This window comes from Rhea pennata, chromosome 10, assembly GCF_028389875.1.
Source record: "Rhea pennata isolate bPtePen1 chromosome 10, bPtePen1.pri, whole genome shotgun sequence".
NCBI classification, from domain to species: Eukaryota; Metazoa; Chordata; class Aves; order Rheiformes; family Rheidae; genus Rhea; species Rhea pennata.
The window spans coordinates 1105073-1128301 of NC_084672.1; the positions used below are offsets into that span (position 1 = coordinate 1105073).

General features: G+C 49.0%; 1 protein-coding gene across 2 annotated transcripts in view; it reads right to left on the bottom strand.

Annotated features, from left to right (window-relative positions):
• Positions 1–4480: 4480 nt before the first annotated feature.
• The window catches only part of ADAMTS7 (ADAM metallopeptidase with thrombospondin type 1 motif 7), a 77839-nt gene continuing 59090 nt past the window's right edge, over positions 4481–23229 (bottom strand). For both annotated transcript variants that reach the window (XM_062583558.1, XM_062583559.1), the window contains exons 20-24: positions 22777–22929; positions 21759–21932; positions 20305–20451; positions 19458–19617; positions 4481–4667 (exon numbers count right to left, since the gene is read on the bottom strand). In XM_062583558.1, the coding sequence (XP_062439542.1) occupies positions 4504–4667; positions 19458–19617; positions 20305–20451; positions 21759–21932; positions 22777–22929 (798 nt within the window). In that variant the 3' untranslated portion in view covers positions 4481–4503. The remainder of the gene's footprint in view (positions 4668–19457; positions 19618–20304; positions 20452–21758; positions 21933–22776; positions 22930–23229) is intronic.

Sequence of the window (23229 nt, forward strand, 5' to 3'; positions counted from 1 at the left end):
CCTCCCTTCCGTCATGAGTTGTTCAAACACTTGCTGCTTTTCTTTTTCTTTCAGTGTGAAGGTAACCTAGCAGAAGGCCCTGTCTGGATTTTGCAGGGGCAGGCGACTGTCGAAATGTGCCGTTCGTGCCTGGGACACGGGGAAGCATCCTGCCTGGATCAGGAAGGGGTCCCCGCGGGGCGAGGCCAACCCGGCATCTCCCAGCACCACTCCGGTCCTCAGCGCGGGTGCTAGGTCTTGCCTCGTGCAAAGCACTGCAAGCACGTTCACCCCACGTTGATCTCCTGCAGCTGCGGTGCTAACGACCGGCCGGGCACTGCGGTGCCTGCTGCAACCTCGCGCAGCCTTCACGGGAGGAGGCTGGAGGAGCCGCGCAGGGCCACCGTGGCACCAGGAAAGCTTCTGCAAAAACCCAGCCGACGCTGGCACAACTCTCCGTTTTTGCAGGTTGGGGTTTGCTGTTTCTGGAAATAACCTCAGTGGTGCCAGCAGTGCGGGGGGGGGGGGGGGGGGGGGGGGGGAGCACAAAGCCAGGCCGGCGGTTGTGTTTATAGCAAGAGAAGTGATGAAATATCTCCGGGCTCCCAAGCAGGCCGCTTCCTGCGCCCGCGGGGGAGAGAGGAAGCAGGCGCCGGGGAGCTGCGCTGCAGGCACGGGGACATCTCCAGTTTGGGGCTGTCCTGCTCCGGTGCAGCTGGCCGCCCCCGGGGCTCCCCCGAGCAGAGCCTGGGCAGCTCCTCCCAGTCTCCTGCTCGCTTCTGACCTCTCCAAGTTGGTCAAAAACAACTGTCCTTCCCAGCTCGAACTTCAGAGCAGGCGACTGTTTGCCAGGGATTTGGCTCCGGGGGAAGGTGCATTAGGGGCTGCTCCGGCCTCTGGCACAACGAGGCCCGTGAGGGGTTTGCTCCAAGCCGGCGAGGGAGGGGAAGGCACAGCAGCACGCTCTTTGGTGAGTGATCCACTCGCTTCCTTGAAAACATGTTTTTAAATATAAAAATAAATGCTCTATCTGTCTTTTATCAAAAAAGCAGTGTTCTCACTGATAAATCAGCTTTAAGACTTGTAGGCAGATCCGGGCTGGTAAGTTCTGCAGCGTGGGACGATGCCGCGACGTGCCGCGTGCTGCACTGCACAGTGTTCATCAAAGCAGCTGCCTTCTGCCTCCTCCTTCTGCCTCCCTTTGATTTCTGCCTTATTTTTTGAGGGCAATCCCTGCTAACCGCTTCTAGCCCTATGGGAAACGGTTTCCAGGAAGCCTCAACGGCTGCGGCCGGTCTGCGCGCTGCCCTTGCGAAATGCGGACCACGCGCGAGCCTCCCGGCTGACGCATCGCGGGAGCGGCGATAGCGAGGCTCAGCGCTGGAAGCTGGGCTGGGTGCACAGGTGCTGCACGCCCACGGGGGCACCGTCGGCGCCACGCACTTGCAAGAAGACTTCAGCGATGCGGCGCTTTAGGAAAGGCTCGGGGGAACAGGAGCCCTGCTCCGGCCGTGCGCCGCCCCAGCGCCGGCTGCTGGGGCATTTGCGCTCACCTGGCTTGGCCTAGGTGCACGTCGCCGACTTCCGAAGCAGCCCCAAACTTCCACGAAACCAGCGCAGCGCGTGCAGCGGCCGGTGCCAGTGCTACAACGAAACACTCAGCAGCTTCTGACAGCTTAGCGGAAAAAACAAATGTTTTTCAAATGTGCCAAGTGAAACGGAGCGGACAGAGGTCAGAGAGACTTCGACTCGCGCTTTGCTGCGGCTCACAGTTAGAGGGATCCTTGTCTTTACTGCGCGGCAAATGAAGCATAGGAGTTTTGCAGAGCCGGGCTCCAAAAGGGTCTTTCCGAAGCGATGAACCAAAAGTTCCTCGGAATGACACACTGACCGCGCCTCGGTAACCACACAGCCCCCACCTTTCGGGAAAGGCGCTGTTCAGGCTTTTATTCTGTACTTGCTACGAGCAGCACGGGCGCTCGGGCGGCACCGGGCACGAGCAGGCCGGCGACGCGGGGGAACCCGCGTGGGCTGCCAGCAACCGGGGCCCCGGCGCGTGACGGCTTCTGTGCAAGGGGTTTACGATCGGGGCTCTTCTGCTCGGGGCCTGGGGTGAAGGGCAGCGGGCGACACCGACCGTGCAGCTCGGCACCCCGCAGCCCTGCGAGGGCGTTTCTAGAGCCCAAGCAGCCCTCACCGCTCCCGGTGACACTGGAGCATGAATAAAGTGAGGGAAATGAGGGGAACCTTTTAGGGATTACTAAAAAAAAAAAAAAAAGAAAGAAACTAATGATTACAGAGAGCTGGTCTCAGTTCTGAGAAGAAATACTCAGTGCAGCTGTACATAAAAGAGAAAAACCCAGTGGGGCACAGAGCTGAGTGACAAAGACAAACTAGCAATCCATTTGCCATGCTGAAATATTTAATATCTGTTCAGCAGAACAAAATTGAATTTGCTTTTAAAAAACGTTCAGAGCTAGAAATATTCGTGCTACCAGCATCACTGTAATGCTGCAGCCGTAGCCTTCAGATCTGCGAGTCGCCAGAGGGCTCCCGTTATTCTACCCAAATCCACAGAGCTCATGCTTTAATCACACAAATCCCAATTTCAAACAGCAGCCTTAAATTTGATTTTCGGACACAAACTGCTTGCTCCTCCCTGTTGCAGCTGGGAAGAGGGAAATCAGCCCCCTGCAGTTGCCAGTATTTAAACAGTCTCCACTTCCCTCAGCTTTCCATGAAAAATTCATTGAATTTCCCCAAGTGGAAGAGAAAATAGGAAATCCTACTTTTTTGTCTTCAGTAACTGTTTAATTTAACACCCTTGTGAGCTATAGCCATTAAAAGCCAACATGTTTAGATAGTATTCCTTAGTAAAACCTCAGAGCACTGATGAAAGAATGGGACAGATGATGCTGATGAGAAGGGAAACAGGAATGAACAGTCTCTTTAAATATAAAAATTGATACCAGATGGAAAGAAACAGAACACAAATGGGTGGAGTCATGGGCTGTGTTTTACTTAGAAATTACACACAAAATTTTCCCTTGTTATGTGACAATACTGAAAGTTGCTTCTCACAGTACAAACTAAGAAGAAAAGAAATTCATTCTGGACTATATGACTGTATTGCACACCACAACTGATGCTGGGCTCAATCTCTTTTCCCATCAGTTCAATGCAAGTAGGATTGTGTCCACAGTCTCCTGTTATTTGGGCATCTTTTACAGCAGGAAGAGTAATATAGAAAGGAAGTTCTATCAAAATGCTCCTGACCTTCTTCCAGGGACCAGTCTAACAGCAAATCCTTCCTAGGACACTGGGGGATTAACATATGGCCACTACGGGACCCGGCAGGTCAGGACGGTGCCTGCTAGGGTGCCTCTCCTCATACAATACTGCATATTCTAGTTAAAACAATCAACTAACCTTAACAAAAATGAATCTATATAAGCAGAAAGTTTTAGTTTGGTAAGAACACAGAAAAACCCCTTAACCAACCATTAAACTTCTAAGCTGTAACGGCATACAGAAATCCAGTTGTGTAGTTATAATCCACTTTGCCTTTGTGCCTTTACGAGGCAACGTACAGAGAAGGTAAAATAGCAGTGCATGCAATTTAAACGCATTGCTCACAATTTGGGCTGGAAAAGTTTCCTGGCTCTTTCATAAATGCATGCACAGGCCTATACTGCTTGACTCCAAAACAAACGCATCACTTCATTTATACTTTGGCGTCCCTAACCATTCCCTTTGCTCCCCAAATTGATAAGGGCGATTGCTCTTCCCGAGAAAGGCAGCAGCAGGACGGGAGGGTGCAGAGCCTTGGGGCCCCCCGGGCACCCAGCACTGCAGGTGCTGCCTTAAGCACAGAGCTTCCCTCCTCTCGCACCGTCTAGCCATCTCTCTGTCTTAAATTATGGGTAGTCAGCTTCAGTGCATAAACGTTTTGACATAAAATACAGAAATGGGCTGCCAGTTTCAAGTCCATTAAGGAAAAGAAAAAAAAAATAATCAAAATGGTCAGCTACACTGGTGGAATGATAGATGCTCATTTTATATATATAAAAATAATAATAAAAGTCAAGAGTTCTGTGCTGGCCGGCCAACACCATCAAGAGGCTGAAAATATCAAATGATAGCACCATAAGCATTTCTGAGAATTCTCCCCCAAATTATTGCTGCCTTAAGTTTCCCTTCCCTAAAGCGTTTTCTTGTTGATCGTGTAATGGTAGGTGTGACTGCCAAAACGGAGAATTGCTCCTGTTTCAGCGTCGTGCTGGGGAACAGTGCACTTCTCACGGTAACCAGCAGGACCCGGCTGCCTCCTCCGTGCCGGACCGTGTTTTTCAGAGTCGCGGTTTGAGCACCGTTGCAGCGTAGCAAATAAAGCCAACCAAGGCGCCCCTGCGTTTCGGAAGCGCCCGGTGCAGCTCTCCGAGGAAGCGCCGGGCCAAGAGCCCGCGCGGGGCGCGCAGCCCCGGCCCGCGGTGCCGTGCCGGCGGCCCCGCCGCGGCGAGCGCCTCACCTCCTGGAAGCGCGCTGGTCGCCCCGCTCCCGCGGGCTGGGGCCGGGCGGGCGGCACGTGCGGCAGCACTGCGCGCGCACCGTGGCGAGCTGGCATCTTCCCAGGAGCCGCAGCGTCTGGCAGAAAGTGAAGGTCAGGCGGTCGCGCTGGCAGACGAGGCCTGGCGGGGGAACGGGAGGAGAGCGTTACCGCAGCGCCTTCCGGCACGCCGCGGAGCGCGGCAGCGGCCGGCGGAGCCGGGGCGAGCGCCCCGGGGATCCCCGGGGGATCGGCGGGATCGCGGGCGCTCGCGTGCCCCGGGATGCGCCGGCCGCGTGCAGGCGCAGCTCCGGCGCCGTGAGGCCGCCTGTGCCCGCAGCAATTCAGCAGCTTCCTTAAATCCTCCTGCCGCCAGGCCCGAGGTCAAACCCCGGCGGGTGCCCAAGCCCCGTTCGCCAGCACCGGCCGAGGCGCCCGGGGCCCCGCCGCTGCCGGCCTGGCTCGGAGCCGTCGGTGAAACCCAGCGCCCGCGCGAGCCGGCGGGAGCGGAGCAAACCCGGCTGGGAGCCGGCGTCCAGCTGCAGCTCAGATTACCGACCGCGGGACAGACCTCTCACCAAACACGCAGCGGTTAGAAGCACATGTGGTTGGGTTTGACTGAATGTTTCACTTCCTCCATTTCCACTCTACGTAACGACAAACGTGCCCTTCGTGGAGCCTCCAGTATCTTACACAATTGCCTGACTCCATTAAATTTTACTAATTTTACTTCCTGTAGAAATGATTACAATAAATTACAATTCTTCTTTTAAAAAGGGCAGACTGGCCCTTCCCAAGGGCGACGCTTGGGGCCGACGAGCCGGCGGCTCGGCCGTGGGAGGCCCCTGCTCTGCCGGCCAGGCGAGCGCGCGGCGAGGCCTCACGGGCGGCACGACAAAAACGGGCTTTCTTCTGGCTCGGGACGCTCTTCGCCGTGGCAGATCCCGGCCGTGGGGACGGGAAGGGGAGCAGCTCGCGGACCGTCGCTCCGTGCTGTCTCTGCTTGGTGAACAAAAGGGTTTGCTTTGGGAAGGGCCAATGCCCTGATTCCCACAAGAGCGAACGTGATCGTCAGCGGTTAACGCGGCAGATGCCGAACGCGGTGACGCTTCCTCCCTCCTGTGCGCGGGATGACGCGAGGACGAAGGCCGGGACCGGCAGGAACCGCGGGAACCCCGTGCCCCGGTTTCCCCTCCCGCATGTGGGCTTGCTGCAATTTAATGCCGTGGATTTGACCCAGGTCTCAGAGAAGTTGCTATAAACCCTTTGCCGTGCCGAGCGCAGGCAGAGGAAGCCCCTCTGGCAGGGCAGGGGGACGGAGAAGACTGCAGGGATTTGGGAAATGGGAGCAATTTGCTGGCACAGTGCTCCGTCAGGATCACCGTGTATCTCCCGTGGCCGGTGCCGGGGTGTGCGAGAGCTTCCTGCGTCGCAGCCCGGCTTCGCCTCAATGCCGAGAGCCCCTTCGCAGCGGGACGGTCACGCTGGAAGGCTGCGGGTGTCGGACACCCTCCCTTGCACGACACATTACCCCTCCTGCCAAACTCATGCACCCCGGCGTCCCTCAGCACTTGTCTCCAAATTCTGCCAGCTGGCACAGGTTTTCTGCGCTTGCACAGACCCCTGCTCTCACGCACGTACCGCCGAGCGCACGCAGGCCCCTCAGTCTTGCAAAATGAGATTCCTGGGAATGGGATTGTGCGCTGCCTCCTCCACGCAGCGCTGGTCCCGGCAAAGCCAGGCCAGCCCCGACCTCGCTCACCGCGCAGCGGCGGCTTCCTCGGCCGCTTCTCCCTCACTGCGGTGGCAGCTGCTCTGGAGCCGGCACCAGGCCGCGACAGCAGAGCACACAGATAGAGGCCTTGAGGCTCAGTGCACGTGCTGCAGGGCACAACTCTAGCGAGTCGTAATCCTAAAGTACCTTCAGAGCCGGATGAGAAATAAAAACCCCATCACACACCAGCCTGGAGCAACTTCCGCGCCACACACAAAGGTTTCCGATGGCAGGAGAGCGCGCACCAGCCGGTATTTGAACTGCACGTTAAAATGCACAGGTTTACAGCCTCTGTTTAATGCACTTATCTCACTCATTTAACCATGTAAAACCATTTCACCTTTGCAGGATTTGGTAATCATTTACTCTTCAACAGCATATGACCCCTGTTAACTCACACTGCCAGACACGTGCTTCCTGCGGGATTTGTACAGTCACGGCGTTTTGGATTGCTGGTTTTGAAAGGGAGAAGACAGCAAGGGCTCCTGGCAGGCCCCTGGGGTTAGTTAATGCGTTGCAGTGAACAGAATAAATGTAACACAGGTAAAAAGCCAAGGAATTTAGGAAAACTCTGTTGAAAATATGCTACGTATTGCGAGGAACCTAAGCAGCACTTTGATATTTAGTGCTCTGGTCCAGGGGCTGCTGCTGCCTGCTTTTATGGTTTTAGTAGGCAGCCAGTGCACCCTGCTGTGCTGGTTTCTGCTCATGAGCCTCCTGCTTATCAGAACCGTCTTCCTAGAAAGTTATTTATGGATCAAAACCAATTTACCTCCTAGCTTCTCTTGAATGAGCTGAGAAGGTTATGCTTCTCAAGTCCCTGGAAGATAACTGTCCAGGACTCAAACATGTTTCAGCTCTTCTCTGATTCCTTTCCAGCACTCTGGAGGCTGATACGGAAACCCAGTAACTGCATTACTGCAAGCTATATACACACCTCAGACCATCTGCCTGCTTCTAGGTGTTGTTTCTCTCCGTACTGTTATGTGCGAAGGTGGGATCCTACCGCACAACCAAACCTCAGCTGGGCGTAGCAGCGGGTGCAGGTTCGGCACCCCCTTCGCTACAGTGACTGCGCTAACCAGCTTACTGGCCTCAGACAGACCCTGGGGCAGGACTATGGTTTTCAAAAGCATTTTTATAAAATGAAGTCAATGGGAGTTGTTGACTGCTAATCACTTTTCCAGATCAGACCATACTTAGGTTTAATTTAGTGTCTTGACATTGGTGTATGCGTGCGTGTGTGTGTTGGGCTGGAAATCTTGGCTGAGCTTCTGGTTCTTCCTTGGAATTTGTTCTTAGGCTAGGGAAGCTGTATCATGTACTTAATTTTTGCAGTTCTTCAGGGAGGGTCCATAAGGAATTAATCGAATTTTCATTTAATCCTTTTATTGTTACTTTGTCTATTAAAAATTTTCTTCATAATCCTAACACTTTGAGCATACACTCCAATCTTCAAGTTTATGCCAAATTTTAGTCTAATAAAATAGCCTAAAGCAGGGCTGTTAAAACCCAGGCTAAGTCAGCACATCAGAAATTGAAAACCCAAACTTTCCGGGTTGTTTTTTTAAGTTGGTGAGGAAGTCGCTTTAAATTTCATTTAAGCTTCTGCCATACAGACCTAAGCATTTACTTTTATGCTAGGGAAAAATAAACTTCCTGGTACAGGTTTTGTAAAAACAAGGAAAGGTTGAGTTTAGAGCTGAGCTAGCAAAATGAGGGAATTAAGCTCCTGACCTCTGGCCTTTGCGATGCTCTCAGTGCCAGTTCCAAATTTAACATGTATTATCCCTGGCTACTGCTTCTTCCCTGGCCTGACGTACCCTCCTTTGGGAACGAATGCTGGGGAAGCTATCACAGTTAGCAACTTTATGGTAGCTAGCATTAGAGATGGAGTAACTGCTCAGCATGCATATGCTGTACGCTTAAATACAGTGCTTGTCTCACCTCTATAGCTCATTTCCTCATAGGTAACGCTGTCCCAGCACAGCTTCGGCACTCAGAGCCCTCCCTGACGGCCCTGCGGCTCTGCAGCGCCGCCGATTCCAGCCAGCTGTCAGAAGGCATTAGGAAAACAAGGAATTTATTTATGCATCTCACATACCGTGAGACTCACTGGTGTTTACATGATACGTCCAGTCTTTGCTTTCCCCTTGTGCCATGAGAAAGCAAATCTCTGCTGGAGTAATTAACCCCTGATAAAGCCGCCTCCCTCTGTCACCGCGGGCATCACCACGCCGTGCAGGGCCTGGGAGCTGCGGGACGGCTGCCCCGGCCACGCGGCTGGCTTGCTTGCACTGAGAAAAGAGAACTTGGTTTGGGAGAAGCAAATCAAAGATTTTCAGACTGGGAAGCAGGCTGTGCGTGAGGGAGGTGGAAGTAACTGGATGGATCAAATGCGTTTTGCTGCAAAGGAGGGCTCAGCTCCCGCTTCCGAGAACCAGGGCAGCCGTTCGGGCTGCCAGCGCCAGGGACGCGGCTCCCCACTCCTGATGCAGCCGCAACGCGTGGGTCTGGCTGCTCTCACGCTGTGCTCAACCGCCGCTTCATGCGACCGCTGCCTTGGCAGGCTGCTTAACTAATCTTAACTAATCTGTTAAGGGTGCTGTTCCTCTTTAAGGCAGCTCTATCTTTTCACCCTGCAGAAAAATTCCCCCTGCAGAGACAGAGAGACTGTGCACGCAGACTAGGCCAGTAGCTTTTAAGAAGTTCAGAGGGATCATCCTTTTCGCAGAGTCTGTGGATCCAAAGACAGACAGAAGTTCTCATTTCCTAAGAGCTGATGCAGACCCGGAACTGCAGGACTTGTCCTGCACTCATGAGAAATGAATGCGTTGTCTTTCACCTCATTCTTAGGAACAAAGAGAGGGAGAAAAAGCCACTCTGCTTAAATGAGTTGCTGAACATGATCCCACGGCTGCCTCTCCAAAATATAAAATCAATTTAAATATGCCGTATCCAACACTTCTCAAAGCTGCTGCAGCATTAACTCCACAAAAAGCAAACAATCTCCTTACAGCAAATGAGGCTTGAGCAAATAGCCATTTTGCATCTACAAATTCTTTGATTCTTTTGCTTCTATTTTTTTACACAAAGATTAAAAAGGATAATGGTGTTTGGCAGCACTGCTCTATTTCAAGATCAAGGGAAACTGAATCTATGGGAAGAGGACAAGGAGTGTGACTGCTTGAAGTGGGGCAGGGAGCAAGTCTTAATGCATGACTGAGTTCACTTATTCCTCATGCCATGGGTAAAGCACTCCTTTATTTCTGGCCTTGCTTTCCTGATCTTAGCACTTCAAGGCCAAGCCCAATATCCTCTCCATTAAAGGAATTTCTTCGGTCATCAAGTTACTGGCGAGCATCCTGGCTGTTCTTTTCTGTACTTCTCTATGCACAAATCTGAACACAGATTTGGTAAGTGCTGCTTTGCTGCTGCAATACTTAATGCTGTTTTCTGTTCTTAACCTGAACCTGGGCCACGCTGCATTGCAGGGTCATCCCGAGGTGTCTAGCCCAAGCAGTAAGCACACCTCTGCAGTGCAACTGCTCGCTCTCTCCTGCTCCAGCCCCGTGTCCCTGGCAGGTCTGCGCTGTGCCGTGTGTGGGTCTGGAGAGGGATCTCTCCAATAAACAGCACCAAGCAGCTCTGAAAATCAGTATCTACCCATCCAAAAACCCCCAAACGACACAGTCTGGACAAACAGGCAGCCAGGAACTATGGCAGCTCCTGTCCTACTTCCAGCTCTTGCCTCATGCCCTATACCTCACCCCAAAAGGGGAGCAAGGAAAATATGCCTTTGATGTATTGTAGGATGTTTTCAAAACAGTTAAGTAAGGGTTAATCTTTTGTTGTTCAGATTAGGCTTTGCTTCCTCCCTGAAAGGCTCTTATCAAAAGCTTTGGAAAGAGGCTCCCTTATAGGCAGCCAGCAAAGGAGCCCCATGGCTGCGACCAGCCCCAGTCCGGCCGGGTCCTCCCGAAGCTCCCTGGACATTCATGCCCCGTGAGGAAAGCACAAGATAAACAGATGCTTTCAGCCTCCTAATTGGTTGCACTGGACACTTAGGTCCATTGTGGTTTACGCTTTCTAAAGGTTAAATGTATTTAGAGCTGGCCAAGGAGGAGGGGAAGTGAAACATCTTCACAGCAGCTTATCAAAACCAAGGTCGTTTACGTAAGAAGTATGCAGGCATTATAATAAGCAAAAATCTACTGTTCTCACTTGGGAAAGGAAACATGCCTTTGCTGTTCCACGTGCGTGATGAGTATTACATTTTTTTTCTTACATTACCACTCAGTGGCCAAGTGCTTAACTGGAACTAGTTTGCTGCACAAAGTCGTGGGACTGAGAATGAACCATTATTGGAAGTGTTAAGCAAGACACCTACAGTAAATTTACTGCTTTGTTTATATATTTGCATCAACTTGTTCAACAGAAACTGCCAATATAGTGGGTGTCTGAACAGACTATGACTAGCTATTTTATGGAAAGCACATTCGCAGATAAATCTAAAATGTGTGACGTTCATTGCTTCTAAATTTAATAAAAATAGGGAATCCTGTTCCAAGTACCTATTCTCCATTGACTGCTGTTGTTGAATAGCAGTAAATAAAGGGAGGTTAATGACTCATTCAGCATTACTTCCCTGTCTTGCAAGTAGGATACAGACTTACACGCTCAAATGATAGAGAAAATTAGAATTTGTTGCAATTATTTCTAGTATGTATCCCTTGTGGACAAATTTAGCCATATACAGAACTACAAATAATTTCATTTCCCTACTCAAAGCAAGAAGGAATATAATGTTTAATTGCTAATTAATTCGGAGGCAACTAGAAATGCAGCTGAACACTACAATTAGCCTGAAACACAGGAAACAGCTGAAGAAGCACAGGACATGGTGTGTCCATGCGTCTGTGATTCACCCAACTGCATCTTTCGTGCAGGAGAATCGCCTGGGAAGACTTCTCCCACCAGACCGCACACACCGTGTTGCATCGCTCTGGTCGCAGACTGACCGGACTCCATCCTAAATCCAGAGCTCCTTGCGCCAACTGCTCCCGTTGGGACACAACTCTGAATTTCCTTCCTTCCCGTTGGTTTGAAACCTTTGTCTAATTTCCAGAGTAACTGTGTCTATGGCCGGTTTATACGTATTTGTTCTTGTGACAACAGTATTCTTTACCTTAATCTCTTTCCTTCTCCAGTATTTAATGCCTGATATATTTAGGGGGAACAATTCCATAAATCCCCCTCTAACATGTCCTTGCCAGGCTATAGAATCGGTGCTCTTTTAGCCCGTTCTCCCAGCTGGAATGTGCCTGCTTGGCTTTAATTTGGGCAAGTTTCACACCTTCAGGGTATCAAATCTGGAGAAACCAGCATGAGGGCAATAACGAGTTTTGTGAGATTGACCATGCTGAGCAAGGCCCTTTTCAGACAAAAACAAGGACAAGGCTCATGCGGGTGGGAGTCCTCGTCCCACATCTCTTGGGCTGCCTTTGTTCAGACGGGAGGAAGAGCACTGGCGGCTCCTCACCCCCCTCCTAATCCTGGCACCACTCACGTCCCAGAAAAACCTTTTTAGGAAGATCTGTCACTGTCTCCATCAGTGAGAGGTGTAGACATGGGACTGCAGTGTAACTGTTAAATCTCCTTTAGCAAGTAATGCTGATGGGGACAGGGGAGAAAGGGAACAGACCTAGCTGCAAAAGGCACCCATTAGCAGGGAGTTTTAGTAAAGTGAGGTATTGATTGACAGGGCATGTTAATGGCCTTCTCTACACCTACTCTCCAAATTACCCAGTATGTTTATACTGCTGAACAGGATAACAATGCTGAGACATCCCAGCTGCAGGTCTAAACTCTTCGGTATCAGTTGATCTTCCCTCCTGACACTCTTTGCAGAGGCATTTTGCAGTAGATCCTAATTAGAAACCTCCTCACTGCAACACAGAAATATTTATACTAAGCAGTCCCTCAAGACAAGGGCCCGCTGCTGAGCTGCTTTTGTAAAAAGCTACACCTTTGAAATATGCATTTAAAGAAAAGATCTGATCTCTCCAGGTTTAGCTGTTACAGAGATAAAGGCAAGATGGAAAAATAAACCCAGGAAAAAGATGGGTCTAACCCATTGAGAAGGACTTGATTACTATGCTGCCTTTCTTAGTGATGTCCTCTGCTGTCCTGGCGCTCTGCACAGAGAGAAAACAGCTCCCAGTGAGAGGAAAAACACTCAGACATTTCAGAGCAATGTGTTTCTTTCCCCAAGTCCCCATGGCCATGAGCAATTTCCAGCCCTCCCCACTCTGCCTCACCACTGCCTGATGACCAGTGTGCACTGCACAGCCAGCCCTGGGAGCACTGGCCACTTCAGCAGCAGCTCTTGGGCATCTTGGACACAGAGCAGATGCAGCCTGGGTGAAGCATGCTGTGTGCACCAAGTGTGCTCCTTGGGCTCCGCAATGCGGTGCTGCACCCACTGACACATGAAATGAGGTCGGTTTTCTCTGTGGACCCACGAAGCTGGAGCTGAGGTATGCATGCTGCTGGCTGGGATGCTCCAAGAGGGCAAAGAACAACGTGGGTCAAGCCAGGTTAGAGCTGTAAACACACCTTTACTGGTTACTCTTTCTGGAGCATGTGTAACTGCTCCTCTATTCCCTCCTCTCTATTCCTCCTCTATTCCCTCCACTATTTAAACGAGGTTAGCAAGCCGGGGGTCTGTGCCATGCAGACTGCCCTGCTCCTCCTAAAGATGATTCCAGCTCCTCTCTCCTCTGTCAGCTGGCCATGTCCCTTGGCTGCAGTCATGGACACACGAAGGAGTTATTTTGTCTTTGACGTTGTCTGAACAAAAGAAATCATGCACACAAAATGACTACACATCTCTGGCATTCACAGTGCCAAAAGGGCTGTTTCTCTGCTTACCCATTAGTATTCTCCTCTAATATAAAGTAACTACTGCTTTTGTGTTTTAAAAGCACTGAACCTGCTAGATAAAAAGGTTTCTGTTGTTCCGAGTGCTCACATGGGACCTGCTTCCCAGCTCATTTCCAAGATGAATATAAAATCAAGTGTAATATTATAGCACAGAAATAAACATACTGTGTTTTTTTCCTTAGTTTCCTGAATATGAGCTACAAGGAATGATAATTGTGTAGCAGCACTGCTTGGGCTCAGAGCATAGGCATGGATGGAAGTCAGACAGCAACAAGCTTTCCTGGGACAAACGCTGTCCTTATCTCTCTGGCAGCCTTGTCCGTATTCCTGCAAATCTGTTCCTGCTCTTATCGTCTAGGAGCTGTTGTCAAAAGGAGAGTCGTCTTTCTTGCTGCCCTGGAAGCGAGCTAGGAACAGCAGGGCTTTCCTTGCTGTCATTCGCACATTTAAAAGCGAGGCTCAGCTAAGCGATCGGGGATGCTGCACCTCTGCACAGCTCCTGGTATGTGATGTCTGGGTGAGGTCAGATGAATTTTGGGGCTGGAAGCTGAATTCCATCATTTGAAAAGTGTATGTTTTCCATTCACTCACAGACAGCTGTTCTGTAGGTGTTTTTCTTCTGCTCCCTCCAAGAGTTTCCTTCCCTTGGGCGAGGGCAAAGGCAGCTCCTTTCTCACGCTGGTTTCGTCCCGGGTGTGCTTAGAGCAGCTCCTGCCCCCCAGGAGGGCATGCTAAGCATCTCTCTCAGCCCAGTGCAAAGGCAGATATGAGTGGATGATTGTTTGTGCAAAAGAAACATGGAGTTTAAGTGGTTTCTGAAAGGCTAAGGAGCATCTCTAGATGCCGCTTCACAGCGCCAGGGCACCCTGCAAGGGACCCCATGCCAGTCCGAAGGCGAAGGGCAGCAGCCGGCTGCTCCTGCGCGGGCACCAGCTGGGGCTGCAGAGTCTGCGTCCAGCTCCCAGCTCTCAGGCAGAGCCTCCTGCCCAGGATCACATTTGTTTGTGTTCCTCATCTTTGTCAGAACAAAATACATGTCCTCAGGCTTGCTGGGACATTGCAAGGACTCATCCACGTGCCAGCCGGGCTCAAAAGCTCCAGTGCTGGAGCCATCTGAGGACACAGACATCCTTATCTTTTTTTGCTCACAGCTGGATGCAGCTGTTAAATTATAGGCACATTTAAAAATAACATCTGTGTAATCATCAATTAATTTATAACCTAATGACATAGCAGGATTCTGCTTTTAATTAATTCTGACCTTCTTTAATTGAAGAGAGCTGATTACCAGTGAGATGTTTGTTTATGTTTGATCTATTCTGCCTCTTTTAAAAATTAATTTCACCGTGTTTTTAACATTAAACTCTACTGGGCATATTTGCATTTTTAAGTCCCACGTGATCATAATTGCTCACAAAGAGAAATATATGGTTTTGCTGGTATCATTGCACTTCATTTTACAGATAGAGTCTCCTTGTACTTCTAACATAAACATCTGAATCAATGCAGTCTTCATTAATCTTGTGCAGTAAAGTTCCTTTAAAACACAGGAAAGGGCTATAGTTTACGTTCATGCCTTTTCTGAGAGCCTTTGCTTGTGGATTTACACATCTGTGATTTCCTGCCATGTGGAAGTTTTGTTCCTCTTCATAGTTTGGCAGTTTGAAATGTTTGGATTTCCAATAGGCATTTCCTGCCCTGAGGTATAGCTAGAGCATTTACAGCATTTCTAATCTAGAACTTTAACACTTTTAATAGATACTTGTGCACTTCCTACATATCTAAATTGTTATTCTGGTACAACCTTGACTATGCAGAGTGTTCACATGGCTCTCATCACTGAGGCAAGGAAATTTTCTCTTGATAAAAATAGCAGGAACCATACACTGATCCTGGAGCAAGCCTGACTAGTTATTTCTTAAATATTGAACTGCCCAACAGAATTGTAAATGTAGCCAGGTCAGGCGGCTGCCAAAGAGGAGACGGGAGCACGGCGGTCCCAAAGCTCCTGGCATCCCTGCAAGACTGCTCTGGGGAACACAGATGCCAGCTCGCAACAGCTGACTTCAGCTGAAGCTTAGGGGGCTTTTAGAAAGCAGAAGGAAATTCTTCTCTGTGGGCTGAAAAGGAGCAATTTAATGATTAAAAGAATTGCAATGGCCAGTGGTGGCAACCTCTACTGTAAAGCCCTATGCCCTGCATAGAGGTAAGCATCTTCTCCACTCATCACACAGTGCTGGGGCTGAATTACAGAAATTGGAAGGAAGTGCTTCAGTCTTCTCCAGAAGAGGTTTTAAGAGGAAAACTGCTCTCCAGCCACATCATGAATGCCTCTACGTGGTACTCAGTTTTGTCTGGGGATCCTCCCAGTGCTGCGCTGACCAGGCCCAGCTGCCTCCCACTGCACTGAAGATTCACCAGAACAGTCCTTGTAGGTAGCAGGAGCCATGAAAAGGAAAAAAACAGTCCTGCAGGCACCGTGTTTCTCCAGGGGAACCTCCCTCATCGAGACCACAACAGCAGGGAAGGCATGAGTTTCAACCACTGTAAAAATGGGTTTCCTTTCATAAATGAATGAAATGGCAAATGAATGAAGTTGCTCTGATTTACTTTCAGTCTTGTGAAAGTCCCAAAATTAGCTTGAGGCAGTTACTGAGATGTAAAAATGCCTGAATTACTTTTCTGATTGCCTCCTTTATGGATTTTTTTTCCCTCACTGAATAATATGGTCAGTACAGAAGCTATTTGAAACGATGAGAGTAAGTAACTACAGGACGACGCTCACATCCCACATCCAGAGGGAGATCCGGCCTGGAAGCAGCAGGGCAGTCTGCACAGTCTGTCCGTCTGTCTGTCCGGGTGTGCCACACGGCGACCGCCAAGCTCCTTGTCCTAGGGCACAGGTAGCACGCGGTCTGCCCACACGTGCTGCGCTAGCTCTCTGGCCGCTTTTTGTTAAATAAAACTCCTGAGGGTTTAATGTTTCTTTCTGGGCAGACAAAAAGCTTTTTTCCAGGCACATTAAAAAGATAAGGTTCATTAATGATTAACATGCTATTATCAGTGACATCTAATCCACTCATTATATTGCTTTTCATTTTAAGTGCTGTTAACCCTTGCAGCCCACAGAGATTTCTGGCTAATAGGAAACTGCCTGATACCACAGCACATATTTCTCTGAGGGAAGGTGAAAGGAGAAAGAAATAAACCAAGTGCCTGTGATATGGGAGAGCATTGTGTCTGCAGCCAGAGAGGTAGCTAAGCTAGCAGAGAGTCTGCATTGCTCAGACTGAAGATGGGACTAAGTCACAAGCATCTATGCAAGCATACCCAAAGACCCTCAAGGGTCTGGGCTTTTATGTGATTTTCCAGTGGTTAGTCTATGCTTGTTTTAAAAGTCTTATGTTATGGGACTTTATCACTAAACAGCTTTCTGATGGTTACAGGGCTTAATCTGACATTTAATTCTGGCTTCTATTCTCTGAATTGCACATTACTGTTATGTCACCTCACATGCCCCATGCACATACTTCCAGTTGGCCATTCAGGTGTGTGCTCTACCAGTTCCTGTGCTGGTGTGGAGCTGCTGGCTCTGACAATGATTGCCAGTTCATAGTTCTGCTGGTAAAAGCACACTGAGCCCCCTAATGTCTGAATGCTCTGACGTTTATAGATGGTTTTAATGTTCTGACTTAAATATTGATTAGCTAAATTAGCCTTTTACTGTTTGTGTAGAAAACACTCCCTCCAGCTTGCAATCAATGTCGAATGCTTCTTCTGAACTGCCTCCAATCTTGCTACATCTTGGCTCCTAGAACAAAGTGAGCTCTTCTGAGTGTTGCCTCCCAGCTCATCCTACTGCAGCATGAATACAGACCTGTCTTTCTCTTTCTTGACATCCTGCACTGTGTCCCAACTGCTAATGAGCCTCCCACTTTTACACACAGGGCTCTTTCAGTGTTACAGCTTTCATGTTTTCTGCTTCCCACTAACTGACTGCATGCAGCTTATCTTTCCACAGATACTGTGATTTTTTTAGCAGAGTGACTCTCATTCTGTTTTTCCTTTCTCTTTTTCAACCTCTCTCAACACTACCCTTGCTGTAGTTGCCATCAGTTCTCTGCATAGCAGCATCCCTGAATGTCATTAGCACATGCCAACTCTGGAGCTTGACACTGTGCTGTCCATAATCAGCCTGGTTTCTGGCCCAGCAGCAAGTTCAAAATCCACGTGATTATGCTCCTCCTTGTGCCAAACTGATTTAATGTTGCAGATATGGGGAGAGATCACATCAATTTCTCTCCTTGGCTTGGTGTACACCATATCTCAATCTACTGCCTTCCCTCTATTTACTTATTTAGTATTTCAAACAGAAGAGCAATCAAGGCTGTCTGAATGGAATAGTTCTTGATAAACTCTGACTACTCCCTGTCCTGAGTGGTGAAGCTTAGGAAAGCAGGAACTCTGAACGTGCCCAGCCAGAGGGTTGTGCTCAGAGCAGCTGCGGGAATGGGTGAAAAGGGCCGGCAGCCCTCCTGCCCGCCTGGCTGGGTGCAGCCCCCGTGCACAGCTCTCCCCAGCACCTGGCACTGCTCACTGCTGTTCCCCACCTCTCCCTCGGCACTTGCCGCCGCACGGGCGTTCTCTCCTGGGCGAAGCCCAACGGCCCGACCCGGGAACTGAGTGGCACTGCTCTGCCAGCCAGCTGGGAGAGCATGGCACATGTCCTGCCCGTGGAAAAAGTAATTGAATTTTGCTTGTCCATCAGCACTGCCAGTTAGCCCTCCTCCACATTATCCTGAAGGATTCACAAGTTGAAATTTGGGGAGAAGAAAAATAAAGAATGAATCTAAACTTAGCTAGGGAAAACACTTGCAGTTACTAGACCCAAAAAGGGATCGAGATCTTATATGCCCTTGAATTCAAGTCACAGCGTGGCTCAGAGGAGACCAAACAGAGCACACATGCAGTGCAAATCACACCTACCAAATGCCAGCTAACACAGCGCCATTTAAAAGTCATTAGCCCACAATATGCCAAATAATAGTGTGCTACATCTCTTTATATTGCTGTGTGCCCCTATATCTAGTGGCAAAATTGTGGATTCAGCAAGCTTCTAACTGGCTGTCATTACATCAGCCTGATGTAATAAGGCTGTGATTACATCAGCCCTGTACAGGTGTCTCCAGCTCCTGTAGAAGGTGGTGCTGGAGGACTGTACATCCTTCCTGCATAAACCTGAGACAAGGGCAGCTGCCCTGTGAAGGGCTGCTGGGCAATTCATATGGGGAGCTCATGTCTGCATGCAGCCTTCCACCCTTGCAGTGAACATGGGGACCCTCACATGGCATCAGCAGTCATCACATTCAGGAACACACTATTTCTATAAATACCGTGTTTCTCAATAACCACTTCAACCAATCTTACATAAAGTAAAATGTCAAACCCAGCTTCAATCCTCTGCACTCAGAGCACTGTGACATGATCCAGATACACATTTAGGCAAAGCACGTAGGCAGTTAGCTTCCAAAGTCTAAATCCATCTCCTCTAAACCATGCTGAACTATCTTTCAGATGACCACTTGAAGTGGCAGAGCAGCCCTGGCATTGTATGCACTGTCTGGAAAGCGATAGATAATTAACATAAATTAGCACATGCTACTAGATCCAGAGAAGTTAAATAAACAGAGGATTTGACTCAGATTTCATTATAGCTTATGGGAGGTTTCACCTTGTAGCAGCCCAGTGATACAAGAATCTAAGTGCAGTTTTATATTAATCTCCTGGCACAGATTTAATGTATGGTGTTAGATTATTAGCAAGAGTAAATACTGATAATAAAAAGAGCAGAGTTTTTTTCATGGCATTTTGAAACAACATCAAACTTGTATGCGGTTCTAACGAGGTTTAAGTGCAGAGGTTTTTAGGCCTATAAACAAAATTGCACTAATATACAGAAGGAATTTAATGGAGATACTCAGTGTGGACCCAACCTCCCATCACTCTGAAGGTAGTATTTCTCAACTAAAAGCTTGTGTGATATTTGCAACAATATCCACAATGACAACCACACTCAGCCATATCCTCAAAACACACCAAAAAGCTCATGCAGGCCTTTGGAGGGGGGGCAGTATAGCCATATTAAAGAGAAAACATTTAGCTTCTACCTCTCTGAGAAGCTGCAAGGCCCCATGCTCAGTATGGCTCACTTACTCAACTCGGTGTTTTCACAGTCCTGCGGGTTGCACTTTTGGGTGTTCTCAGGCCACGGCTCATGGTCACAGAGACTGCTGTCCTCCTCTGCTGCCCCCGTCTTGGTGTTGATACACTTTACCTGACGCTGCTGGATGCCTCCACCGCAGGTCGCCGTGCACTGTGGAGAGCAAGCATGAGGCACTCGCGTGGTCAGCTCCTGCACCATCCTATCCCCTGGCCTGCGCCCCGTGAGGTGACACCTAGCAGCGTGCCGCATCAGTAAAGCCACCGCCAGACCCAGTGCCCCGGCCCCGCCTGGCAGAGCTCAGCATGAGAAAAACTTGATGGCTTTTCCCCTGCTCTTTGGATTTAGCTGAAGTGAGTTGTCCCCACAAAGGGCTTTGTCTCAGCTGAGCTTTGTGGGCAAAACTGGTGCGTGGCCAGGTCACAAAAAGTCCCCCTGACCCAACTGAGCCAGTTTGGCAGCACGGCACTTTGCTAATGAGCAATGCTAACTGCACCCCTAGCCTTGGGTAGCAGTGCACACTGACACAGCTTAACTATGCCAGTGCTCACAGTAAGTATAGTGATGGGAGCATTTTCGTATACCAGTTTTATAAACTGTGAGAAGGTGGGAAAGGAGAGTAATGTCTTCTGTTAACTGTACCACAGTGGACTTATCTCAGGTCCCAGTCCGGCATGCGGATTTAGGGACACATTACTGGAAGGGTGGCAGGCAACATCTGCTTAGCTGAGACTGCAACCAAGTCCCTGGAAAAGCAGCTTTACCACAATAGTAACGATGATTAATTCCATTAGAGATTCCACAAGAGGAAATGTTTATTTCCTCTCAGTGTTTGCTCACCTGTCCCCAAGATCCAACCACCCATTTGGTGCATGGATGAGTGTTGCAAGGCCTCGTGTTGTTTGGCCGTAACATTTCATCACACCGTCCCAGCTCCGGGCACGTCACCAAGCGCTCCTGCTCTCCTCCACCACATGACTCAGAGCACTGGGGAGAGAAAAACAGTTTGTCCAAACGGAAAGCCAAGCAAACAACAGACAGGAAGATACACTTCACTTAATGGTTTAAGGAAATACACTGTAAAATGGCCCAACAAATAAATAAGCAAATACAAAACCTGTTTTGAGGGTTGAATGTCCACTTTGTAGCATGAGCTCCTATTAGTAGGTGGTTTCATTCTTGGCAATGGGCACTCTAAAATGATTTGAAATTTAGCTAGATTCAGGAGAATGTAGCAGATCTGCTGGAAGTATCTGCTGGTATATGCCAAACATTTCAATAGCTGGAGTCAGCCTACTGCTGAACTGAAGGCAATACTCCCTATTCAGGAAAATCACAAAGGCTCAAGTGAAGGGTAACCAGCAGACGGTTCACTTCTTCTGACTGTGCTTTCCAAGCAGCAGCTATCACGCACTTTGCTATGAGGATAAACAAATATAAAGTGCCAGCCAAATGTATGTCCAAGGAAAGATATGAAAAATAATTACTGATGTGAAATACCACCTCACAAACACGGAAATTGTTGACTGACTCAAATAGGGTGTCTGGTGAAAAATGACTCGCATTCGGAAGGTATCTGACTGTGGTAGCACAGGGTGAATCGCATATTTCAAGGCCCTCTGATGCTTTATTCAGCTGACAAGTCATTTTAAAAGCTGAACACAATAATGACCACTGAATAGACTATGTCCAGCTAATCAGATGCTGCAGTGAGTTATAAAAGTAGAGCTATCTGTGACAAATGCTCAGGGTCAGGGGAAGAGGCAGTTCTGTGTAGATACAAATGCTAGTTAAATCTGTTACCATTTTCAGAGGCTGAGTGATCCCATGGTTTCACATGTGCCAAAAGTCCACTCCAGAGTACCCAGATGGAGCATGCACACTCAGCTCTCTGCTGGTAAACCCAGGCAGGCCTGACAGAAGCTGTGCTTACAACCTGATGAGATCTGTGCTTTGTTTCTGGCTTATTGCAGCTCTTGATGCTTGAGTTGCAAGTGAGGGGCCATGCAGAAGACAGGACTAGTCCCACTGGGACTTCCAGCTCCAGATTCTGGATAGAACTGGTCCTCACCATGAACTTGTAGGTCACTTTTTGGTAAAAGACAATGAACAAATCCCTGCTCTTGTGCTTATTTGCAAAGAGCTATCAAATTTTTTGAAAATAGTCAGGCCAGTTTGTTTCCTCATTTATTACGGCTGAGCCAGAAACAAAGCCCTGCTCAGATGCTCTGAAGTCTAATGCTATCTACAGGAAGCTCGTATACCTTGCTCAGCCCCCAGCAGTGTCCCCTCACCTCTCTCCAGGAGGATGTGTACCAGTCCAGGCAAGGCTTGCTTTGGCAGGGAGTCTGTGCTGGTGGTTTGTAGAGGACAGCCTGACAGTGAAAGGGCCGCAGAAGCCGCTGATCTCTGGTGTCGATGCAATGCACGTCCCGCACCTTCAGCCCCCCTCCGCAGTTCTTGGAGCACTGAGTGAACAAGAGAAAAATCATGTGAGAAGAGCAGCTGTAAATATTGTGTCTAGGGAAATCTCTCTGGCAAAGGGAATTGACCAAGAATTTAAAGAAACATACTGACAATCTCTGTCTTGAGTTGTATTGAATTAATGAACAACTTGTTTTCACCACTTTATCTAGTCCAATCTAGAATATATTCCTTAGTGCTCAGAATCAAGGTTTAGCTCAGTTGGTCAGAGCGTGGTGCTAATAATGCCAGGGTCAAGGATTTGATCCCCATATGGGCCACTTGTTTGAGGGCTGGACTAGATGATCTCCAGAGGTCCCTTCCAACCTTACTGATTCTGTGAATCAGTCACTACCTTCCCTCTGAAAGCATTCAGCTTCCAGATGCAATGGCAACAAAGTCTTTAGGATGACTTCCCATCCATGTATCCCAGAAATTGAGGCCACTCAGAATAGTCAGGGTTCTTTCCTAGCATTTAACTTCAGTGGATTCATCCAAACTAACTGCAAACATCTCCTGCTAGTGCAGGAGATTCTCAAGAACGTTTTTCAGAGACATTCAAACTCTTCCTTTTTAGCTTTTGCAAATTCCTTGCTTTTAAACCATCTCAAGAGCAGGAAAAATAAAAAGATTAGAGTGAGATAAAATAGCTTAAACCTTATGGCAACAGCAAGTGGACATCTCCAACCCAACTGTTTGCCAGGGAAAAATTCCACCCTCTTCCCCTGGGAGCCATGGGGCAAGAGCATGCATCTAGCTGCATGGTGAGCACCAGCTGCTTTCATTTTTCTGTAGATTATGAATGGAAACACTGTGGAAGGACATGCCTGAGTGTGTATTTCTGTTTACCTTACTCCAGTTCCCCACATGCCACGATGAACATGGTCTCAGGGAACATCTTCGAGCAGGGACAGGCTTATTTGCAGCAACACAGTCTTCGCTGTTGCCTGTGCTGCAATGCACGGCTCTCCAGACTGCACCCATGCCGCAGGTGGCAGAGCACTGCAACAGAGAACAGAGACTCTCCTCTCCTCTCCATCCATCCATCCAAACCACGTCATCTTGTAACTGCCTTAGAAGCTAGGTCTGGGCCAAAATACAAAATTAAATAGTCCAGCAGAAACATCACTAAGAACTTGGTTCAGCTCCTTGCTTCCTCCATGGAGATGAGGAGGGCTGCCAATAAAACCAGACCAGTGTGATGGTGTGGTAGGGCCACATGACAGTATAGAGAAAGGACATTTTTCCAGAGCATGAGCCTAGCACTGTCTAGCAGAGGACTTAACCCTGCTGGAGAATTCT